At 51.7% G+C, this 16975-nt stretch overlaps 2 protein-coding genes across 10 annotated transcripts in view; both read right to left on the minus strand.

Moving 5' to 3' along the window:
- Positions 1-484, minus strand: part of LOC128793906 (uncharacterized) — a 61858-nt gene extending 61374 nt beyond the window's left edge. For 6 of the 7 annotated variants that reach the window (XM_053953359.1, XM_053953360.1, XM_053953361.1 and 3 more), the window contains exon 1: positions 249-483. In XM_053953359.1, coding sequence (XP_053809334.1) covers positions 249-345 — 97 coding nt within the window. In that variant the 5' untranslated portion in view covers positions 346-483. Of the gene's footprint in view, positions 1-248 lie in introns of all 7 variants that reach the window. The other variant, XM_053953365.1, reaches the window with a different exon arrangement.
- Positions 485-7263: 6779 nt separating this feature from the next.
- Positions 7264-12634, minus strand: LOC128793907 (uncharacterized). 3 transcript variants are annotated; one of them, XM_053953369.1, is made up of 12 exons: positions 12371-12634; positions 11939-12010; positions 11246-11317; positions 11072-11143; positions 10884-10985; positions 10334-10441; positions 10094-10165; positions 9658-9729; positions 9384-9455; positions 9199-9297; positions 8459-8624; positions 7264-7936 (listed from the first exon to the last, which is right to left on the minus strand). In XM_053953369.1, exons 1-12 carry the CDS (start codon positions 12465-12467, stop codon positions 7846-7848), a joined length of 1095 nt encoding a protein of 364 aa, XP_053809344.1. In that variant the 5' UTR covers positions 12468-12634; the 3' UTR covers positions 7264-7845. The 3 variants fall into 3 exon arrangements, with proteins under 3 accessions (XP_053809344.1, XP_053809342.1, XP_053809343.1); XM_053953367.1 differs by having other exon boundaries at positions 9565-9729; XM_053953368.1 differs by lacking the exon at positions 10094-10165 and having other exon boundaries at positions 9565-9729.
- Between the last annotated feature and the right edge of the window lie 4341 nt (positions 12635-16975).

Raw genomic sequence — 16975 nt, forward strand, 5'->3', positions numbered from 1 at the left:
GAATGGACATGGCCAAAGCTGCACAGGGGCTGGGAAGCTTTGGGCTGGCTCCTGGTCACTCGCCACCCTCTTTCCCTGCCCTGTGTAACATTCCTGGGGAGGAAAATGGGGCTGCCCTGGACCCCCAGGGGCTCTCTCCCTCCCACAGAAGAAACCCTCCCTAAAGCCCAGGGGAAAACCATCCCCCAGCGCTTCACAGCAAGCAGGGAGCGCTGTCCCGGGAAAGGGGAGCCAGGCTGCCGGCTCACCTGCTCCCCGCACTTGCAGCGGAGCAGCCTGGGCAGCCCTGGCAGGCAGGGCCACGGCTAGGAGGAGCGGGAGGAAGAGGCACAGAGCAAGGGCCATGGTGCCTTGCCCTCTGCCAGTCCCGCAGCTCTTGCTGCCACCGCTGTCCTGACACCGCTGTCCCAATGTCAGCACCACTGCTGCCACCGCCGCTGCTGCCGCAACAGTTGTGCTCAAGGACTGACTGCTCGGTCCTTGTGGTGCTGTGCAGCCACGGGGCTCTGGCACCTCTGTGACCTCAGAACCTGCTGTGACCCTAGAGCCTGCTGTGACCTCAGCCTGCTGTGACCTCAAGGCTGGGGCTGGATTTAGTGGGAATGGATCTCAAGAGGTGCCCTTCCAACGAGGAGCGTATGTCCCTCCAGGAAGCAATATAGTTTTTTTTTCACAAGAACTGCATTATACAGCATTGGACAAATGAGAAATTTTGTGGTTCTACATGCAACAGCAATGTCAAGTTCAGCATTCAACTCATGTTGGTGATTCCCACTATTGCAGGCAGTAGCAGCCCTTCCACACTAACACTGAGTCCATGCTGTGTGCTGTCCTGATCTTTGGCCTGTATTTAAAAAGTGAAGGACTTGATACCATAGCTTACAAAAATAATGCAACACAAGCCATCTGGGTAGCTGTATGCTTTTAGGGGACACCCAAATTCACTGCACATCTTATGGGTGTCCTCAGCCACCCTAAAGTCCCCCTTTGTGCTTCACAAGACACGCCCGACCCCTGCTCAATTTGCAGGTGTCCCTTGGCCCCTGCACACCTTTGGAGGTACCTCAAATTCCCTGCACAACCTTTGGGTGTCCCCAGTCCTCTGCACAGCACAGAGGTGACCCAAAGCCCCTGCATGCCTTTAGAGGGACCCAAACATGACACTCAGGGAGCAGCAACAGGGCTGAGCCATCTTCTGTGTGTGTGTTCACCATGTGTTCCCGGGTGAACAGATGAGGCCTGGGGGGCAAATCCTCACTCTGCTGATAAGAGATCCAGGGGTGCCACAAGCCCAGTCTCTGTCAGGCTCTGAGCTCATCTCTCAGGCTATGAAGGACTTTCTTCTGAGTCCAGCCTCATTCAATTTTTCTCAAGGCAAGCACTTACTGATGGCTTCCTGCTTTTCCTGGACATGCCACTGGAGGAGTGTCAGACAATTCCCTTTTCTGACCCAGAGATGGGGTAACTGAGAGGCGTTTTAAAACCTTTTATTCCATTTTCAGTCTCATGAGAAGAGTGAGACAATACAGATGTTATAATTCACTCTATCACACTCAGAAGCTGACTATTTCTTAATTACAAAATACTATAAGCATTTCTTGGCCTATCAGCTTTTTGCCACGCCATGCTGTAGATGCCATAAAGCCAGTCATCTAAAACTACCCCTTGTGGGTCCAAATACAATGCATCTTTCATAGTTCTATTTCCCTCAAGTATCTAGTCTTATTTGTAAGGCCATTTTTTGAAACTTTTTTCTAGCTCTATTTCTCTCTTAACAATCTCTATGTCCTTACTCCATAGCATTTCTAAGTCAGCATTTCTTACCTCAGAGTTTGTATATAGATGCATAGAGTGTGGGCCTTCTGTCAGGCCCTGAGAACTCTCTACAAATCCATTTCCCACATTTCCCCCTCTCTCTTGGACAGAAAAAAAATTTTTGATGGTCTTGTTCATCATCTGTTGTATACAGTGAAGTACATATGGTACTAGCACTGACATTGTTATGATAATAATCAATGCATGTAAACTTCTGTGGTAAAGCACTTTCAGCTAAGGTATAAAACTCTGTCCTTCAAACAAATTGTCTAACTATGATCTAGCATTTATTTTAATTTGATTTGTCAAATCTCAGTTTCTGAAGTTGTTTGTGGATGGACACTGAATGGTCAGATAAGTTTATATAACACAGTCTTTCAAAATCTTCACAACTATGTCTCTATGCTAGTAAAAGAAAATTGATGGTGGTTCTGTTTTGTAAGGTTGTATGTTTGACAGCACTAACATCTGTCATTATGTCACTAATTGTAATGGAAGTGGTACTGACTTCTTTACTCAGCTAATGCCCTAATTGGTATAACAGTTTTAATGCTTTACTTGAAGTAATTTGAGGTAGAAATAAAGCTGCTGTAATTCATTTTGCAGGGCCCCAGGGACTGAAATTGTTATTACAGTTTTCTTTATAATGACAGGTAAATCTTTTTGCTCTATGTTTTTTCTTGATAGTTTTTTTAACATTAGATAGGTGCTATTTCAGTGAGCTGTCTGATGCTACATGGGTACATGGGCTACCTTTAATTTTTGAGGGAATACCCTGTTAGGCTCGATTTCTATAAATGAGCCAATATCTTTTTGGCAGTTTCTGTGGAGACTCATCTAGGTCAGCAATTTCACCCTTAGAGGGCACTGGGGTAGTACAATTGCACGACAAACTTGAGCTGCTGTGTATCCAGGATGATGGGGCGTAACATTTAATTGTGGATCTCGCTGGTACTGAAACTCAGCACAAAATTCTATTGCTAAAGAACCAAGAATTTCTAACTCTTGAGGTTCAGAAGGTGCTTTAAGAAGATCAGGGGCCTAAGGATGTTAATTGATTATGTGATTTGTCTCGTTGGTAGCTACACATTAGTATTGGTCACAGGTATTGGCCACTCTTTAACTGGTATTGGTACATTGACTAAACGGGTTGCAAAGGGTTTGTCTGGGTTCGAATTGGTCAAACGTGGTGTTTGAGCCTGCTGACTTGGCTAAAGCAACCTAAAGATTCATTTTTAGTTGATCTACAGACATATCTGCACCCTAAAAGTAAGTAAGTAAAACTAATAAGCGCCAGTATATCATTTGATCAAACTCTATGTTTTTGTTCAGCTGCTTTTTGGTAAAAGCTTTCTCATATAGTTCTCAAGCAAATCTTTTAGCATTTGTTTAGGGACTGGCTAACTATAAGGCACTAAAATGACCCTCTAACATTCAATTTTTACAAATTTGGATATCTTAGAATTCTTTTCAACACGATGGACACCAAGCTTTTGACAAAAGAGCTCTATGATATTAACAATTTTCACAGTCCAAACATCAACATAAAACTGAAGATTTGTAGTTTTTGTGTGTTGAACAGGGAATGTCTGGCATGAACCATAGTCTCTCTGTGGCTCATGTCTGTGTGCTCGTTTCCCTGCTCGTGGAATTGTTGGTGCACTCTTGTGTGGGATATGGTTTCATGTTTCTTGCTGCGTCCCACTTAGGTCTGGCACCTGTGGAAACACAAGCATACCCTTTGCTCCAGGTTACTAGTGGAAATGGTCCTTCAATTTGTCCTGTCTCAGGGTTTCTGATTAAGACTGGAGGATTTTCTTCCAATTTTGCCTGTGTGCTATTTGAAAAGTGCCTAAAAATTGGAGGATTAGGTTCTGCAAATGAGCTATTCAAAAAATGGAAGACATATAAAGTTTTGCTCAACCTCATCTGAGGTGTTGCTTGGGCCTCTCGCCCCTTCTGTTGATCTAGAATGCGTTTTAGTGTCTGGTATCTTTTTAATAATTGCCTGACTTGTGGGGGAATAGGCAATTCTAATCCATCAAAAATGTGGCCAATTTTTGAGCTGTGTATGTGGGGCCATTGTCTGCTTTTACTTCTTGGGGTACATCCGATGAAGCAAAAGATTGTAGAAAATGTTGGCCAGCATGATTGGCTATATCCCCTGCATGTGCAGAAGCAAAAACTGCGCCTGAAAAAGCAGCAACAGACACATGAATAGTTTTGAATTTTCCAAAAGATGGGTATTTGGTACTATCTGTGGTTTGCCATAGCTGCAACCTTTGCAATCCTTGAGGGTTAACAGCTCCTGTAGAAACAGGAGGTTGTAGAAGTTCTCAGTCAGGGCAAGCACCAATAATGGCTTTTGCCTGACCCTTGGAGATGCAAAACATTTGCAAAAGTGCCTTGGCGGGAGAGGACCTTGTTTGGGTGGTGGCAGCATCTGCAGAGCAACAAGCTGGTAAAGCAGCTGTGATGGGGACTTTGCGCATGGACACGGAGATGGGAAATGTCTGGTACCGGTGTCCCAGACTGAGGTGTTTGGCCGTTCCTGTGAAGCTGCAGAGGGACACCTGTTGAGAGAGGAGGAGGCTGAGGCCCGAGTTACAGCAGGCAAACAGAGACCCTCCTGCACAGCAGGAGATTCCCACTGTGCTCAAAGTTTGCCTCTGAAGACTGAGAGGTGAGCTTGTCAGAAGCCCCAGAAAATAACCGGGAAAAGATTTTAAGTTGGTTGTTGTCACAAGGTACAAATCTCTAGTGGGAAAAAAAAACCTCTCCAGTATGCTGGGTGTCTTGGGATGAATTAGTTCTTCTAAGAGTAAAGATGACCAATTAAATGCAATTATAGTTTTTATTCTATAAGTTTAAAAGTGTGCTAAGTTTTTCTGAATTTTAAATGTACTTGGAAAAATACTGAGCTTTTGTGGAAAAAGGGAAGAAATATTTGAGGATTTTTTCTACAAAAAGTATTTCTGAATATTGCTAAAAATTTCTAATGTGTAAAAATGAAAAACAAAGACAAAATGGGGTCGCTTTTTCTTCAGGAGCCCCATGTGCGGCTGCTGCCTGCCCAGCACTGGCTGTGCCCAGAAAAGCAGCTCTGCCAGTGCTGGTGGCAGCACACAGACACCTGAACTGAAGCACAAAGGTGTTGCTGGACTCAGGCCCTTCCCTGGCATGAGGGCTGCACCTCCTGTCCTGGCTGGAGAACAGGGCCAGCACCTTTGTGGACAGAAGGTCTTGTTCTGGGTAGTGGTGGTAGCACCATGTCCTCAGCAATAATACGGCAGACGTAGCAGGGACAATGGACACATGCTTGGAGATGCAAGGTCTTGTTCTCCCGGACTGAGCTGTTTGGCCGGTCTTGTGAAGCTGCAGAGGCGTTCCTGTGGAGAGAGGAGCGGCTGAGGCCCCAGCTGCCAGTGGCACACTGGGACCCTCCTGCACAGCAGGGCCCAGAGCTGGCAAGGCTCCCCAGCCCGGCTGGAGCTGCTGGCACACCTTGGCCCAGCTGGACAGCTGCCCCTCAAGGCCCCGGCGAGCAGGGGACGGCTCTGGGCAGGCTCCCTGGCCAGGAGCGGGCCCCAGAGCACGAGTGCCTTTCAAGGGCAATCTCGTCCCTGCTCTTTCTCCTCCCCACCTTGCCTGGCCTCTGCCCTGTGCTCCTGGGGCTGCTCTTGGCCAGAATTAATAATCCGTGATTGTTCTGTCAGGAAAGGGACATGGAGAAGTTTCCTCCAGCATGCACCATGATCTTCACCCTGTGACTGGTCAGCACTTTCAATCAATCCATATTTCGATCCCAGTGTAGACAGGAGCGCAGTCCAGAAGCGTTTTCATGCTGTGCTGGGTTCGCCATGTGCTTTAGGGAACTGGGCAATGCAAGGAGCTCCTTTGTCAGTGCGAGAAGGCACAGCCTGAGTTGTAGCTCCGGGTGCCTCCTGTGCCCCACGGAACGGCCGTGGCTGTAAAGGTGTTTGGCTGCAGCACAGGGCCAGGGCATAGTGAGGCCCTGGTTGCGCCTCTGGCGTTGCTCGGCAGCCCCATCGGAGCCCGGGGCCACGGCCCTTCCCCGCCGGGACCGGAGCTGGCCCAACAAGGGCGCGGCGGCTCCAGAGGCCCCGCCCGGCCCCCAAGGATGGGCTCTGCCCGCCCGTCAGGCCCACGGCTTGGTGGGAAGCTCCCTGGTGACTTTGCACCACCTCGACCAAGAGTGTCTCTTTCCTGTGCTGAGAAAACTGAAAAACCCCGTCTAGTTTAACCCCGGTGCACACCTCATGAGGGATCCCTGCAAAGCATAGCAGAGACTATCAATACTCCTTTGTGCCTCATGAGGGATCCCTGCACCCCTCAGCCGAGACCCCAAAATAGCCCTGTGTGCCTCACAAGGAATCCGTGCACACCAATGCAGAGACCCCAAGACGGCCTTGTGTGCCTCACAAAAGAACCCAGCCTCCTGCCCACCTTTGGAAGGACTCAGCTCCTCTCCAGGCCTTGATGGCAAGCACTAAAGCGCCATGTTAATCATGAGGAACTCAAGCCCCTGCCAGCCTTACAGAGATCTCCAGTCACCTGTACGCCACAGAAGAGATCCCAAATCCCCTAAGAACCTCCTGAGGGAGCCCAGCCACATGCACTGCTTACAAAGGACCCAAAGCCCCGCATGTCTTGCTGCAAAACCCTGCACCCACAACACCCCCCGCCACCTCGTGTGCCTCATGACGGAGCCCGGTCATGGGCCAGCCTCACAGGGGTCCACCCATCACCTGCATGCCATAGAAAAGCCAGGCCTGCCATTAACTCTAGCCAGCAGCGTGTTCCCTGACAGAAACCCATTCCCTTCTGGGCATCGGGAACACGTGTTGTGGGGCTGGCTGCATCTCTGGGAGCAACGGGGAGCGTGAGCCCGCGCTGTGCTGCACTGCTGAGCTGGCAGCAGGGTGCATACGGCCAGGATGTTCTGTTTCCCCCAGAGCTGGGGCCTGCAGGCACCTTGCCGCCCCTTGGCACAGGCTGTGCCACCCAACAAAGCCCAGCAGGCCGGGAGGAGAGCCCGGGGCAGCAGGAAGCTGAGAGAAGCCCCTGCTCTAGAACTGAGGCAGTTCTCGCAGAAGCAAACAAAGATGGTGACTTGAAGAGATTCCCACTGTGCTCAGAGTTTGCCTCTGAAGACTAAGAGGTGAGCTTGTCAGAAGTCCCAGAACACATCAGGGAAAAAGTTTTATGTAATTTGGTTGTGGCTAGGTACAAATCTCCCGTGGGGAAAGAGCCTCTGCAGCAGGTTGGGTGTCTTACGGTGCCTTAGTTCTTCCCAGAGTAAAGATTAGCAATTAACTGCAATTTTTTTTTTTATTGTATAAGTGGAAAAAAAATTCTAGAACTGTAAAAATACTTTCAAAAATATGGAGGTATTGTGGGAAAAGGGAAGAAACATTTGGGGATTTCTCTCTTCAAAAAATATTTTTAAATACTTATAAAAGTGAAAAGCGAAGACAAAATAGGGGTGCTTTTTCAGGATTCTAAAACTACTTTGAAAAATCCTTTACTACTATAGTAATCTGGAAGAAATATTTGGGGTTTTCTTTGTACAAAACATACTTCTATTTTTTTCTAAAAATGTCTAATTTCTAAAAATGAAAAACAAAGACAAAATGTGGTTGCTTTCTCTCAGGAGCCCCAGGCTGCTGCCTGCCCCCTGGGCTCCCCCAGCCCCTCGGGGCCCCACCGCTGCTCACAGCAGCCCCTGCCTGGCTCCTGCCTGCCCTCACCGTGGGCATCCACAGCTGCTCCTGGGCATGGAGCTCAGCCAGTGCTGGTGCCGGCTGGGCTTTGCTGGTGGTACCACCCAGACACAGGGGTGACAGCTCCATCTCTTTATTGCAACCGAAGAGCTGATTTGGGAATCTTTCAGTCAAGCTTCAGGTGACCACTTCCAAATCATTTTCTGGGGCTTTCACCTTATGGCCTGGATGGAGGGCTGGGCCTGTGGCCTCAAAGCAGCACAGAGCTTGGAGGTGCAAATGAAAACTAATAAGAATCAAGGCTGCTGCTGTTGCTCCTCCAGCTGTAGAGGTCTTGGAACCAGTCACAAGCATTCAGCTTTTCTACAAGGTGGTGCCTGTGGAGAGAGGAGTGGCTGAGGCCCCAGCTGCCAGTGGCACACTGGGACCCTCCTGCACAGCAGGGCCCAGAGCTGGCAAGGCTCCCCAGCCCGGCTGGAGCTGCTGGCACACCTTGGCCCAGCTGGACAGCTGCCCCTCAAGGCCCCGGCGAGCAGGGGACGGCTCTGGGCAGGCTCCCTGGCCAGGAGCGGGCCCCAGAGCACAAGTGCCTTTCAAGGGCAATCTCGTCCCTGCTCTTTCTCCTCCCCACCTTGCCTGGCCTCTGCCCTGTGCCCCTGGGGCTGCTCTTGGCCAGGCAGCCTCAGTGGGAGCCAGCACTGGCTGCAGCCCCAGCGGGCCCCCAGGACAAGGCCCAGCAATTAAGAGGCCAATGAAAGCACTGAGCAGCAGCAGAACCCTCAGCAGAGTTCTTGGGGCAACCACAGACTGGCCACAACTCCACTACAGCCTCTCGGGGAATGTTTCCTGAGCAGCCTTTAAATGAAGCTGTTTGAGATCGACATCAGCAAAACACTCACCATTTCCTCTTCCAGGAATACCAGATTCCAGCAGAGCAAATCATCAGGCAAACTGCTGCACCAGCCACAATGGCCATCAACTTGACCAAACAAGGTGTTCCCCAGCAGAAAACTCTTCTCATGTTTTTCCAGGTCCTGTTAGCATGTGTTGAGGTGCTGGCTGCATCTGTGGGAGCAACGGGGAGCGTGAGCCCGTGCTGTGCTCCACTGCTGAGCTGGCAGCACGGTGCAGACGGACAGGAGGTCCTTGGTCTCTGTTTCCCCCAGAGCTGGGGCCTGCCGGCACCTTGCCGCCCCTTGGCACAAGACTGCCCAGTACCCAAAACCCTGAGCCTGCATGCCATAATTCCTCTGTGTTGTTCTGCTCCAAGCAATACTTATCAAAGAGGTGGATAAAGACAAGGAAAATGGCCAGGGTTTTGGGCTGCTCCAGGGCCCTCCCTGCTGGAAACAGCTGCCTCTCTGCATCAACCCAGAGACCAGGAAATTGCAGGGGATCTCAGGCCCGTGGTGCAGTTTGGGCTCCCTGTCAGCTGCTGCCAAATGCCTTCCTGCAGAGGCTGGGGAGAAGCTGCAGCCAGGCCAGGCTGGGAAACAGCCCTGCAGGCCGTGAAAGCAGCAGCGGGGCAGCCAGGCTGCCATGGATCCCTTCCCGCTGTGCCGGGCACGGTGTGTCCAGATGTGCAGGGAACGCCCCCGGCTGCTGAGTCCCAGGGGAAGGCTGAGGGAAATGTACCCACCTCGACGTCTCTCCACATCACTCCGGATTTCTTCCAGATTTTTGGATTCCTCCAGGGTCTTACTACGTCCTATAGGTTTATTCTTCCTTCTCAGGGGACCTTAAGAGAAATATTTGCATTTCCCAGGAATGGATCCCACCAAACCAAGGCTTAGCCTGTGGGGCCAGCAGGGACACACTACTCACCCCTGCGATGGGAGCTGGGCTTGCGTGCAACATCCACCAAAGGACCTGGGAAAGTCCTCCCTGCAGACACACCTGTAACACAACAGCCAGAGGAGCATCTGTCATCTCTGCAGTTCTGCACGGGCAGCACTGAGCCGCAGGAGCGCTGAGGGGATGGTGCAGGGCGAGGGCACACACGTACGTGGTTCTGTCCTGGCACCTGCAGCGATGCCCCCCTGGCCGAGCTTTGGGCTCTGAGCTGGCAGCTCTCCCAGGGGGAAAGGCCTTGACCTACCCTCAGCATCTCCCAGAGGGTCAGTACTGGGTATGGGTTGGGAAGCTGCACCTCCTTCAGCAACAGGTTCAGCTGCAAAGAAAGGCAGGACAGAACAGCTCCTGTGGCACTGTAGGAGATCCTCAGGCTGCACCCAAGGCTCAGCCCCGGGGCGCAGCCCTGAGCCCGGCCCCTTCCTTCTCTGCTCTTCTCCCTGGCTGCACAGAGCACACGGAAGGACACACTGGCATTGCACATGGGAGGAAGATGGACAGCCAAATACTACTTCCTCCCACTGACAGATATCCTCTGGGATCACTGTTGGGCACAAGAGTAGAAATTTGGAGGCCAAGATTTCCAGAACGCATCAATCTTCAGTGGATCTTAAAGCAAATCACACATGAATATTACTCCAGACAATGATTACTCTGTTAGGAAAGAGTTGCTGATAACCAACCTTCACCAAGCTCCAAGACCCTTAAACCATGGTTTGCCAGTCTTTCCAAATGATGCAAGTCATGCTCCCAAGCTAGAAAGGAGCACAGATGGGAAATGTTCCATGGTGTGCTGGGATCCCCTTCTATGGGGAAGTGAGCATTGCAAGGGGCTCAGGTAATGCTGTGTGCCCACACTGCCAAGCAGCAGAGAGGGCAGCTCAAGCCTCAGCAGGGCTCAGGCCCAGAGACACAGCAATTACCTCCAGTGACTGTGCCTGGCATCGCCTCCCTTCCTGCAGCAGAGGCTGGCACAGAATCACTGCTTCCTCTGGGAAATGCAGCCTTCAGCACAGCCTCTCCTTCCATCTCTGGAGAAGGGAAAAGGGAAAAGATCAGGTAGAACCATTCCCGACTGGGGAGGTGGCATCATCAGGAGGCTTGTCAAAGTCATGGATAGGCTTCAGGAAATCAGATGGGCTTTGAATGTCTGCCTAGGGTATTCCTGCCCTAAACAGCTGCCCCTCCAGATGTGCTCAGACACTGGGAAATTGCAGGGGACTCAGGGTGTTCATGGCCCATGGTGCAGTTTGGGCTCCCTGTCAGCTGCTGCCAAATGCCTTCCTGCAGCGGCTGGGGAGAAGCTGCAGCCAGGCCAGGCTGGGAAACAGCCCTGCAGGCCGTGAAAGCAGCAGCGGGGCAGCCAGGCTGCCATGGATCCCTTCCCGCTGTGCCGGGCACGGTGTGTCCAGATGTGCAGGGAACGCCCCCGGCTGCTGAGTCCCAGGGGAAGCCTGGGGGAAATGCACCCACCTTGTCCTGCCTGTTCCATTTCCGCCAGCATTTGCCTCATGTGTTCGGATGGCCCGTGGGGTTTCTTGTGTCCTGTAGTTTTGTTCTTTCCCGCTAGAGGACCTTAGAGCAACAGAGTTCCATTTCCCAGGAATGGATCCCACAAAACCAGGGCTCAGCCTGTGGGCTCAGCAGGACACACTACTCACCCCTGCGATGGGAGCTGGGCTTGCGTGCAACATCCACCAAAGGAGCAGGAAAAGTCCTCCTTGCAGACACACCTGTAACACAACAGCCAGAGAGTCTTCTGTCATATCTGCCCCCCTGGCCAAGCTTTGGGCTCTGAGCTGGCAGCTCTCCCAGGGGGAAAGGCCTTGACCTACCCTCAGCATCTCCCAGAGGCTCAGTAATGGATATGGGCTGGGAAGCCAGATCACTTTCAGCAACAGGGTTATCTGCAAAGAAAGGCAGCACAGAACAGCTCCTGTGTCTCTGCTGAAGATTCTCCTTCAGGCCAGAGTGGCAGTGAGTGCCCCTGGGTGATTGGTGGCCTCCAAGGCACTCGCTCAGCTCTGCCTCCCACTCAGGAGCAGGGGCAGGGGGAGCACGTGCCTGCGGCGGCCCCACACTGGGATGGAAGGAGCCCCTTGCTGGGCAGTCGGGGCAGAAAGGACTCCCTGGAGCTGCCAGCAGCTCTAAACCCAGCCCCAGCCAGGGCCAGGCCTTGGCAGCAGCAGCAGCAGCAGGAGCAGCTCAGGCTCCCTGGGGCCGGCAAAGGAGCTGTGAAAGGCTCAGCCCCGGGGCACAGCCCTGGGCCCGGCCCCTTCCCTCTCTGCTCTTCTCCCTGGCTGCGCAGAGCACAGGGAAGGACACACTGTGTGGAAGATGGAAAGCCAAATGCTCCTTCCTCCCACTGACAGTGATTCTGTGGGATCGCTCAGGGCTCTAGAAGGGAGCAGGGCATGGTTTCCAGATTCCTTCAGCCATGAGATTAGGTTAAAGGAAATTGCTCCTGAGTTAACTCTTGCCACATTTAAACTGATTATTATCTCAGGAAAGGCATAGGGTGAACTTGCCTCCAGCATTCTCCAACATTTTCAAACTGTCATCCAGCAGGGCATCCAGATCGTGTAAGTTATGGTCCCAATCTAGAAGAGAGCACAGATCGGAACCATTTCCATGGTGTGCTGGGATCCCCTTCTGCCTTTAGGAACTGGGCACTGCAAGGGGGTCAGGTAAGGCTGTGGGATCGAGACATGAAAGGACACAGCCAAAGCTACACAGGAGCCTGGGCAGCTCGGGGCTGACTCCTGGTCACTGTCCAGCCTCTTTGCAGACCCTGTGTAACATCCCTGGAGAGACGAAATAGGGGCAGCCCCGGGCCCCCAGGGGCTCTCTCCCTCCCACAGAGGAAACCCTCCCTAAAGCCCAGGGGAAAACCATCCCCAGCGCTTCCCGGCGAGCAGGGAGCGCTGTCCCGGGAAAGGGGAGCCAGGCTGCCGGCTCACCTGCTCCCCGCACTTGCAACGGAGCAGCCTGGGCAGCCCTGGCAGGCAGGGCCACGGCCAGGAGGAGCAGGAGGAAGAGGCGTAGAGCAAGGGCCATGGTGCCTCGCCCTCTGCCAGTCCCGCAGCTCTTGCTGCCACCGCTGTCCTGACACCGCTGTCCCAATGTCAGCACCACTGCTGCCACCGCCGCTGCTGCCGCAACAGTTGTGCTCAAGGACTGACTGCTCGGTCCTTGTGGTGCTGTGCAGCCACGGGGCTCTGGCACCTCTGTGACCTCAGAGCCTGCTGTGACCTCAGCCTGCTGTGACCCCAGAGCCTGCTGTGACCTCATGGCATTGGCTGTACCCCCAGAGTGTACCCCCATCTGTACAGATGGACTGCTCTGATTGTAAATGCTTTGCTTTATTCAAGGGCCATTGCTCAGAAAAACCTTTTTTTTGCCTGCTGATATTGCTGGTTATGTTGTGTCCCTGTAGATGCTCTTGATGGCTTCCGTGTTTTCCTGGATATTCTTTTTCAGCAGATCCATGCTGAGATATTCTACTGTAATAAACAGAATCACTGAGTCACAGAATATGCTGAGTTGAAAAGGATCATCAAGAATATGCTGAGTTGAAAAGGATCATCAAGTCCAGCTCCTGGCCCTGCACAGGGGCATCCTCAAGAGTCACACCAGGTGCTTGAGAGTATTGTCCAATTGCTTTTTGATCTCTCTTAGACTTGGTGCTGCCCTGGGGTGCCTGTTTCAGTGCCCAACCATCCTCTGGATAAAGAACCATTTTTCTAATATCCAGCCTAAATCTCCCCTGACACATCTTCCCCTGACTATTCCCCATCACTGGAGTCAACAGAAAGAGGTCAGTTCTTGCCTCTCCTCTTCCTATGCTGATGAAGTCAGAGTCCCCAGTCAGGTCTCCCATCAATCTCCTCCAGGCAGAAGAGACCGAATCCTCTGCTGCTCTTCACACAGCTTCCCCTTTGGGCCTTCACCATCTTTACTGCCCTCCTTTGAACATTCTTTTTTATATTGCAGTGACCAAAACTTCAGACAATATTTGAGGTGAGGCTGCCCCAGTGCAGAGCAGAGAGGGATAATCATCTCCCTGGCCCAACTGGCCATCCTGGGCCTGGTGCCCCCTAGAACACGGATGTCCCCCATGGTTGCCAGGGCACTGCTGGCCCATTTCCAACTTTCCATCCACTAGGATTCCCAGGTCCCTTTGCATGGTGCTGCTCTCCAGCATCTCATTCCCCAGCCTGTCTATAGATCCAGGGTTGCACCATCCCAAGTGCACAATCTGGCACTTTCCCTTGTACAGCTTCACTGGGTGGATGATTGTCCAGCCTTCCAATTTGTCCAGGTCATGCCCTCAGCCCAAGGACACTCAGCATGGGCTCCCCCAGCCCCTCGGGGCCCTGCTGCTGGTCACAGCAGCCCCTGCCTGGCTCCTGCCTGCCCTCCCTGCACTGGCCCTGCACATAGTTTGCCCTGCAAAGGGCTCCCAGAGCAGTTGTGACCATTGGGTTACTTCTGTCTCCATACTGATTGCTTTATACACAACAGCTTGCAGTCCTGCGGGTCTGGTAATGGAAAGAAAACACTCTGCTCCACTGCTGTTTGCTTTCTTTTCCTGGTCCTTGGCTGCAGGGGCAGGGGAGGGAGGGTCTGCAGCCTCCTGGGGCAGCTGCTCCCTGGCCACTGCCTGAGGTGATTCCTCTCTGCTGGGGAGGGAGAGTCCATCAGGGCTGGTGCCCAGCTGGCAGCAAGCAGCACTGCTACTGCTGCTGAGACACCTACTTTGGGCCTCTTCTGGCATTCTGGCATTCTGGCTCTCCTGCTCCTCCAGGCCCAGCTTGAGGCTAGGCTGGCTAAGTGCATGTGGCTGCTGAGGCCAAACTCCTCCTGCTTACCTGGAGCTGAGAGAATCGAGAATTGCTGCATGTGGCCACTGCCTCCCAAGGAGGCTTCTGGTGCAGGTACTGCTGCAGCATCCCTCCTGAACAGCCTTCTGGTCTGTGTTTGAGGGTGGGATCCCACCCCAGGGTTCTGCTCTGACATGGGGGACCCTGGCTCACTCCAGGATCTCTCCCAGGTCTCCTCTGAGCTTCATCCCACGACTCAGCCCCAAGGGCCAGACTGGTATCAAGAATTTCATAGCCTACAATTGGTGACTCATAGTCAGAATGCACAGGAAAACTCTAGCTGTGTTTCAAAATACCAGATGCTGTGTTGTTTCCTTCCCACTGCAGATTTTCCATTGCCTCAGCCTCAGCCCCTGGCAGCCTGCCTGGATGTTCTCCCCACACCGCTTCTGCAATCCCACTCGTCCATGTTCTGGTTCTGTGGGCAGCTCTTTAGGCCACTGAGGCCCTGTTCCTCCTTTGTTTGGGAGCATGTCCGAGTGAGAGATGATGCAGGGGCTCAGCACCAAGACCACCAAGACAGCAGCAGTCAGTTCCTGAGTGCACTCAGTGGCCGCGGGCAGTTGCCCATGGCTCTGGCAGGGATGTGGAAGGGAGACCGTGCAGGGAGCAGCCCCATGCCCCAGCCCTGCCCGTGGGAGCCTGCAGCCCGTGGGTACGGAGCAGCAGGTCCTGGCATGACAGAGCCAGCAGCTGGGATAGCGGCTGGGCAGCGCAGGACACATTGCACACATCTACTGCAGGGATGTGGTTGCAATATTGCGTATACATATGCTCCAAATTGAAAAAATTCAGGCAAAGTGTAGCTTAATTTCAGAGGCATTGGGGAAGAATTATTACCACTGCTTTTCTGGCTGATTTTTGGAATATTATACTTTTTTTTAAATACTTTATAAAAACAATCTCTGAGTCTGGAAAGGGAGTTTTTCAATCACAAGGGTTCTTGCTTCACTCCAGGAAAAGCGTAATTCAGTGTACCAGGGAGATTTTCTCTTAACACATTGCTGAGTTCTGATGCTGCCACTCATTAGTAGAGATGAAATAATTTCTCACTGTTTATGTTTAATTTTTGTTTGGAAACAGTAGGGAAAAAAATGTACCCACTGTGAAGATTTGGTTCATGTGGGTCAGTTACTATTTCAGCTGCATAAGTTGAGGGAGGAGTCCACAGAGGTTTTCCCAGGCAGAATCTGGTGCTGATGCTTGTGCCATTGGGGTCTGGAGTGGGCTCTTTCCTAGCACAACTCACCATGCTGAGCTGCTGGGCATATCTGGTTTGTTTTCTAGTTTTACTGACTAAGAGCAGCCAGGCATCATTTAACAGTACCTAAAACAGATTTGTTGGTTCCTCTGAATCAAGTCAAACTGTGGGTGTTCAGCCTGGAGAAAAGGAGGCTCAGGGGAAGTCTCATGGCTCTCCACAAGTCCCTGACAGGAGGGTGGAACCAGGTGGGGCTCTGCTCCCAGGGAGCAGGGACAGGACAAGAGGAAATGGTCTCAGCTTGCACCAGCAGAGGTTTAGATTGGAAATTAGGGAACATTTCTTCTTGGAAAAGGTTGTAAAGCATTGTAAAGCCCAGGGCAGTGGTGGAATCACTATCCCTGGAAGTGCTCAAAAGACATGTTGATGTGGGACTTGGGATGCGGTTTAATGGTGAACATAGTGATGGTGGTGGTTGGTGGTTGGAGTTGATTATTGTAAAGGTCTTTCCCAACGCTAAGGATTCTGTGATTCCGTGATTCTAAACAACCCAATGATAACATATCCTCATCTCTCTTGGTGTAAATGACTAGGTTCACTCTCTGATGTTTTCTCCATATCCATCCTCCAATGCATCTTCCAGCACATGGAAGGAATAAACCAGGTGTGAAGACTGGAGAAGGAAAATGAGCCCACATAACTTTCCTTGGGAAGGGAACAGAAAATTCTGCAACTTCCAGAAGGAAGAAGAAACAGAAAAAAAGGTTTGAGAAGCTGAAGTAGTGGCAGAGGTACCGGGGAGAAGAAATAAGAGATGAGAGAAATGGTGTCTATGAATTGCAGGGCAGGCAGAGGACACCTGTGACCCAAACAGTTTGGCACCTCCTGGCCATTAGGCAGCTGATCCCAAAAGTTCATCTCTGCTCAAAGAACACACACAGCCTTGCTCACTCAGCACAGATGCAGCAACAGGATGAGGAAAATGGGAGGTGAGTGTCATAAACAACCTAAATACTGTTGTGTATTTCCAGCAGGTTTTGCAGCCTGTACTGAGCACCTTGGTGCTGGTTGCACTGTTCCCAGACACCAACACCATTAGATCAGAGGGAGTTGATTTAATCAGTTGTTAAAATAGTCAAATCATTTGAATTGAATTATAAGGACCATTTAAATCTTGCTGCTGTTGCTCAGAAGGCAGAGGATTGGGCTGAAGCCAGAGCTTTTGAGGAACAGCCAGATAGTGACAGGTAGAGCCAGGGAATGATAGTATGGCATCCACCTCCATTTGGGAAGAATTATTTGCCCAGAAGGAGCCCAGCTGCAGAGCAACATCCCTGGAAACTCTGCATCATAAATAGTAGGGGGTTCATTCATACAGCAAAATATTTCCTGGCCTTATTTACCCTTCCACATTTGCTACACCTCTTCATTTCAAAAGCTATTATGGGAGTACTCTGTCCATGCTGGAAGGCTTGTCCTTC

Source organism: Vidua chalybeata, chromosome 12 (assembly GCF_026979565.1).
Source record: "Vidua chalybeata isolate OUT-0048 chromosome 12, bVidCha1 merged haplotype, whole genome shotgun sequence".
Lineage (NCBI taxonomy): Eukaryota > Metazoa > Chordata > Aves > Passeriformes > Viduidae > Vidua > Vidua chalybeata.

Excerpts from the sequence above, each read along its gene's own strand:
- LOC128793907 (XM_053953367.1), bottom strand. The coding sequence starts at position 12,467 with ATGGCCCTTGCTCTACGCCTCTTCCTCCTGCTCCTCCTGGCCGTGGCC. Across the intron at positions 11,318-11,938 it reads AATGTTGGAGAATGCTGGAG|ATAACCCTGTTGCTGAAAGT; the intron begins GCAAGTTCACCC and ends CTTTCTTTGCAG. Across the intron at positions 7,937-8,458 it reads TATTCCTGGAAGAGGAAATG|GCACCACCTTGTAGAAAAGC; the intron begins GTGAGTGTTTTG and ends CTCTCTCCACAG.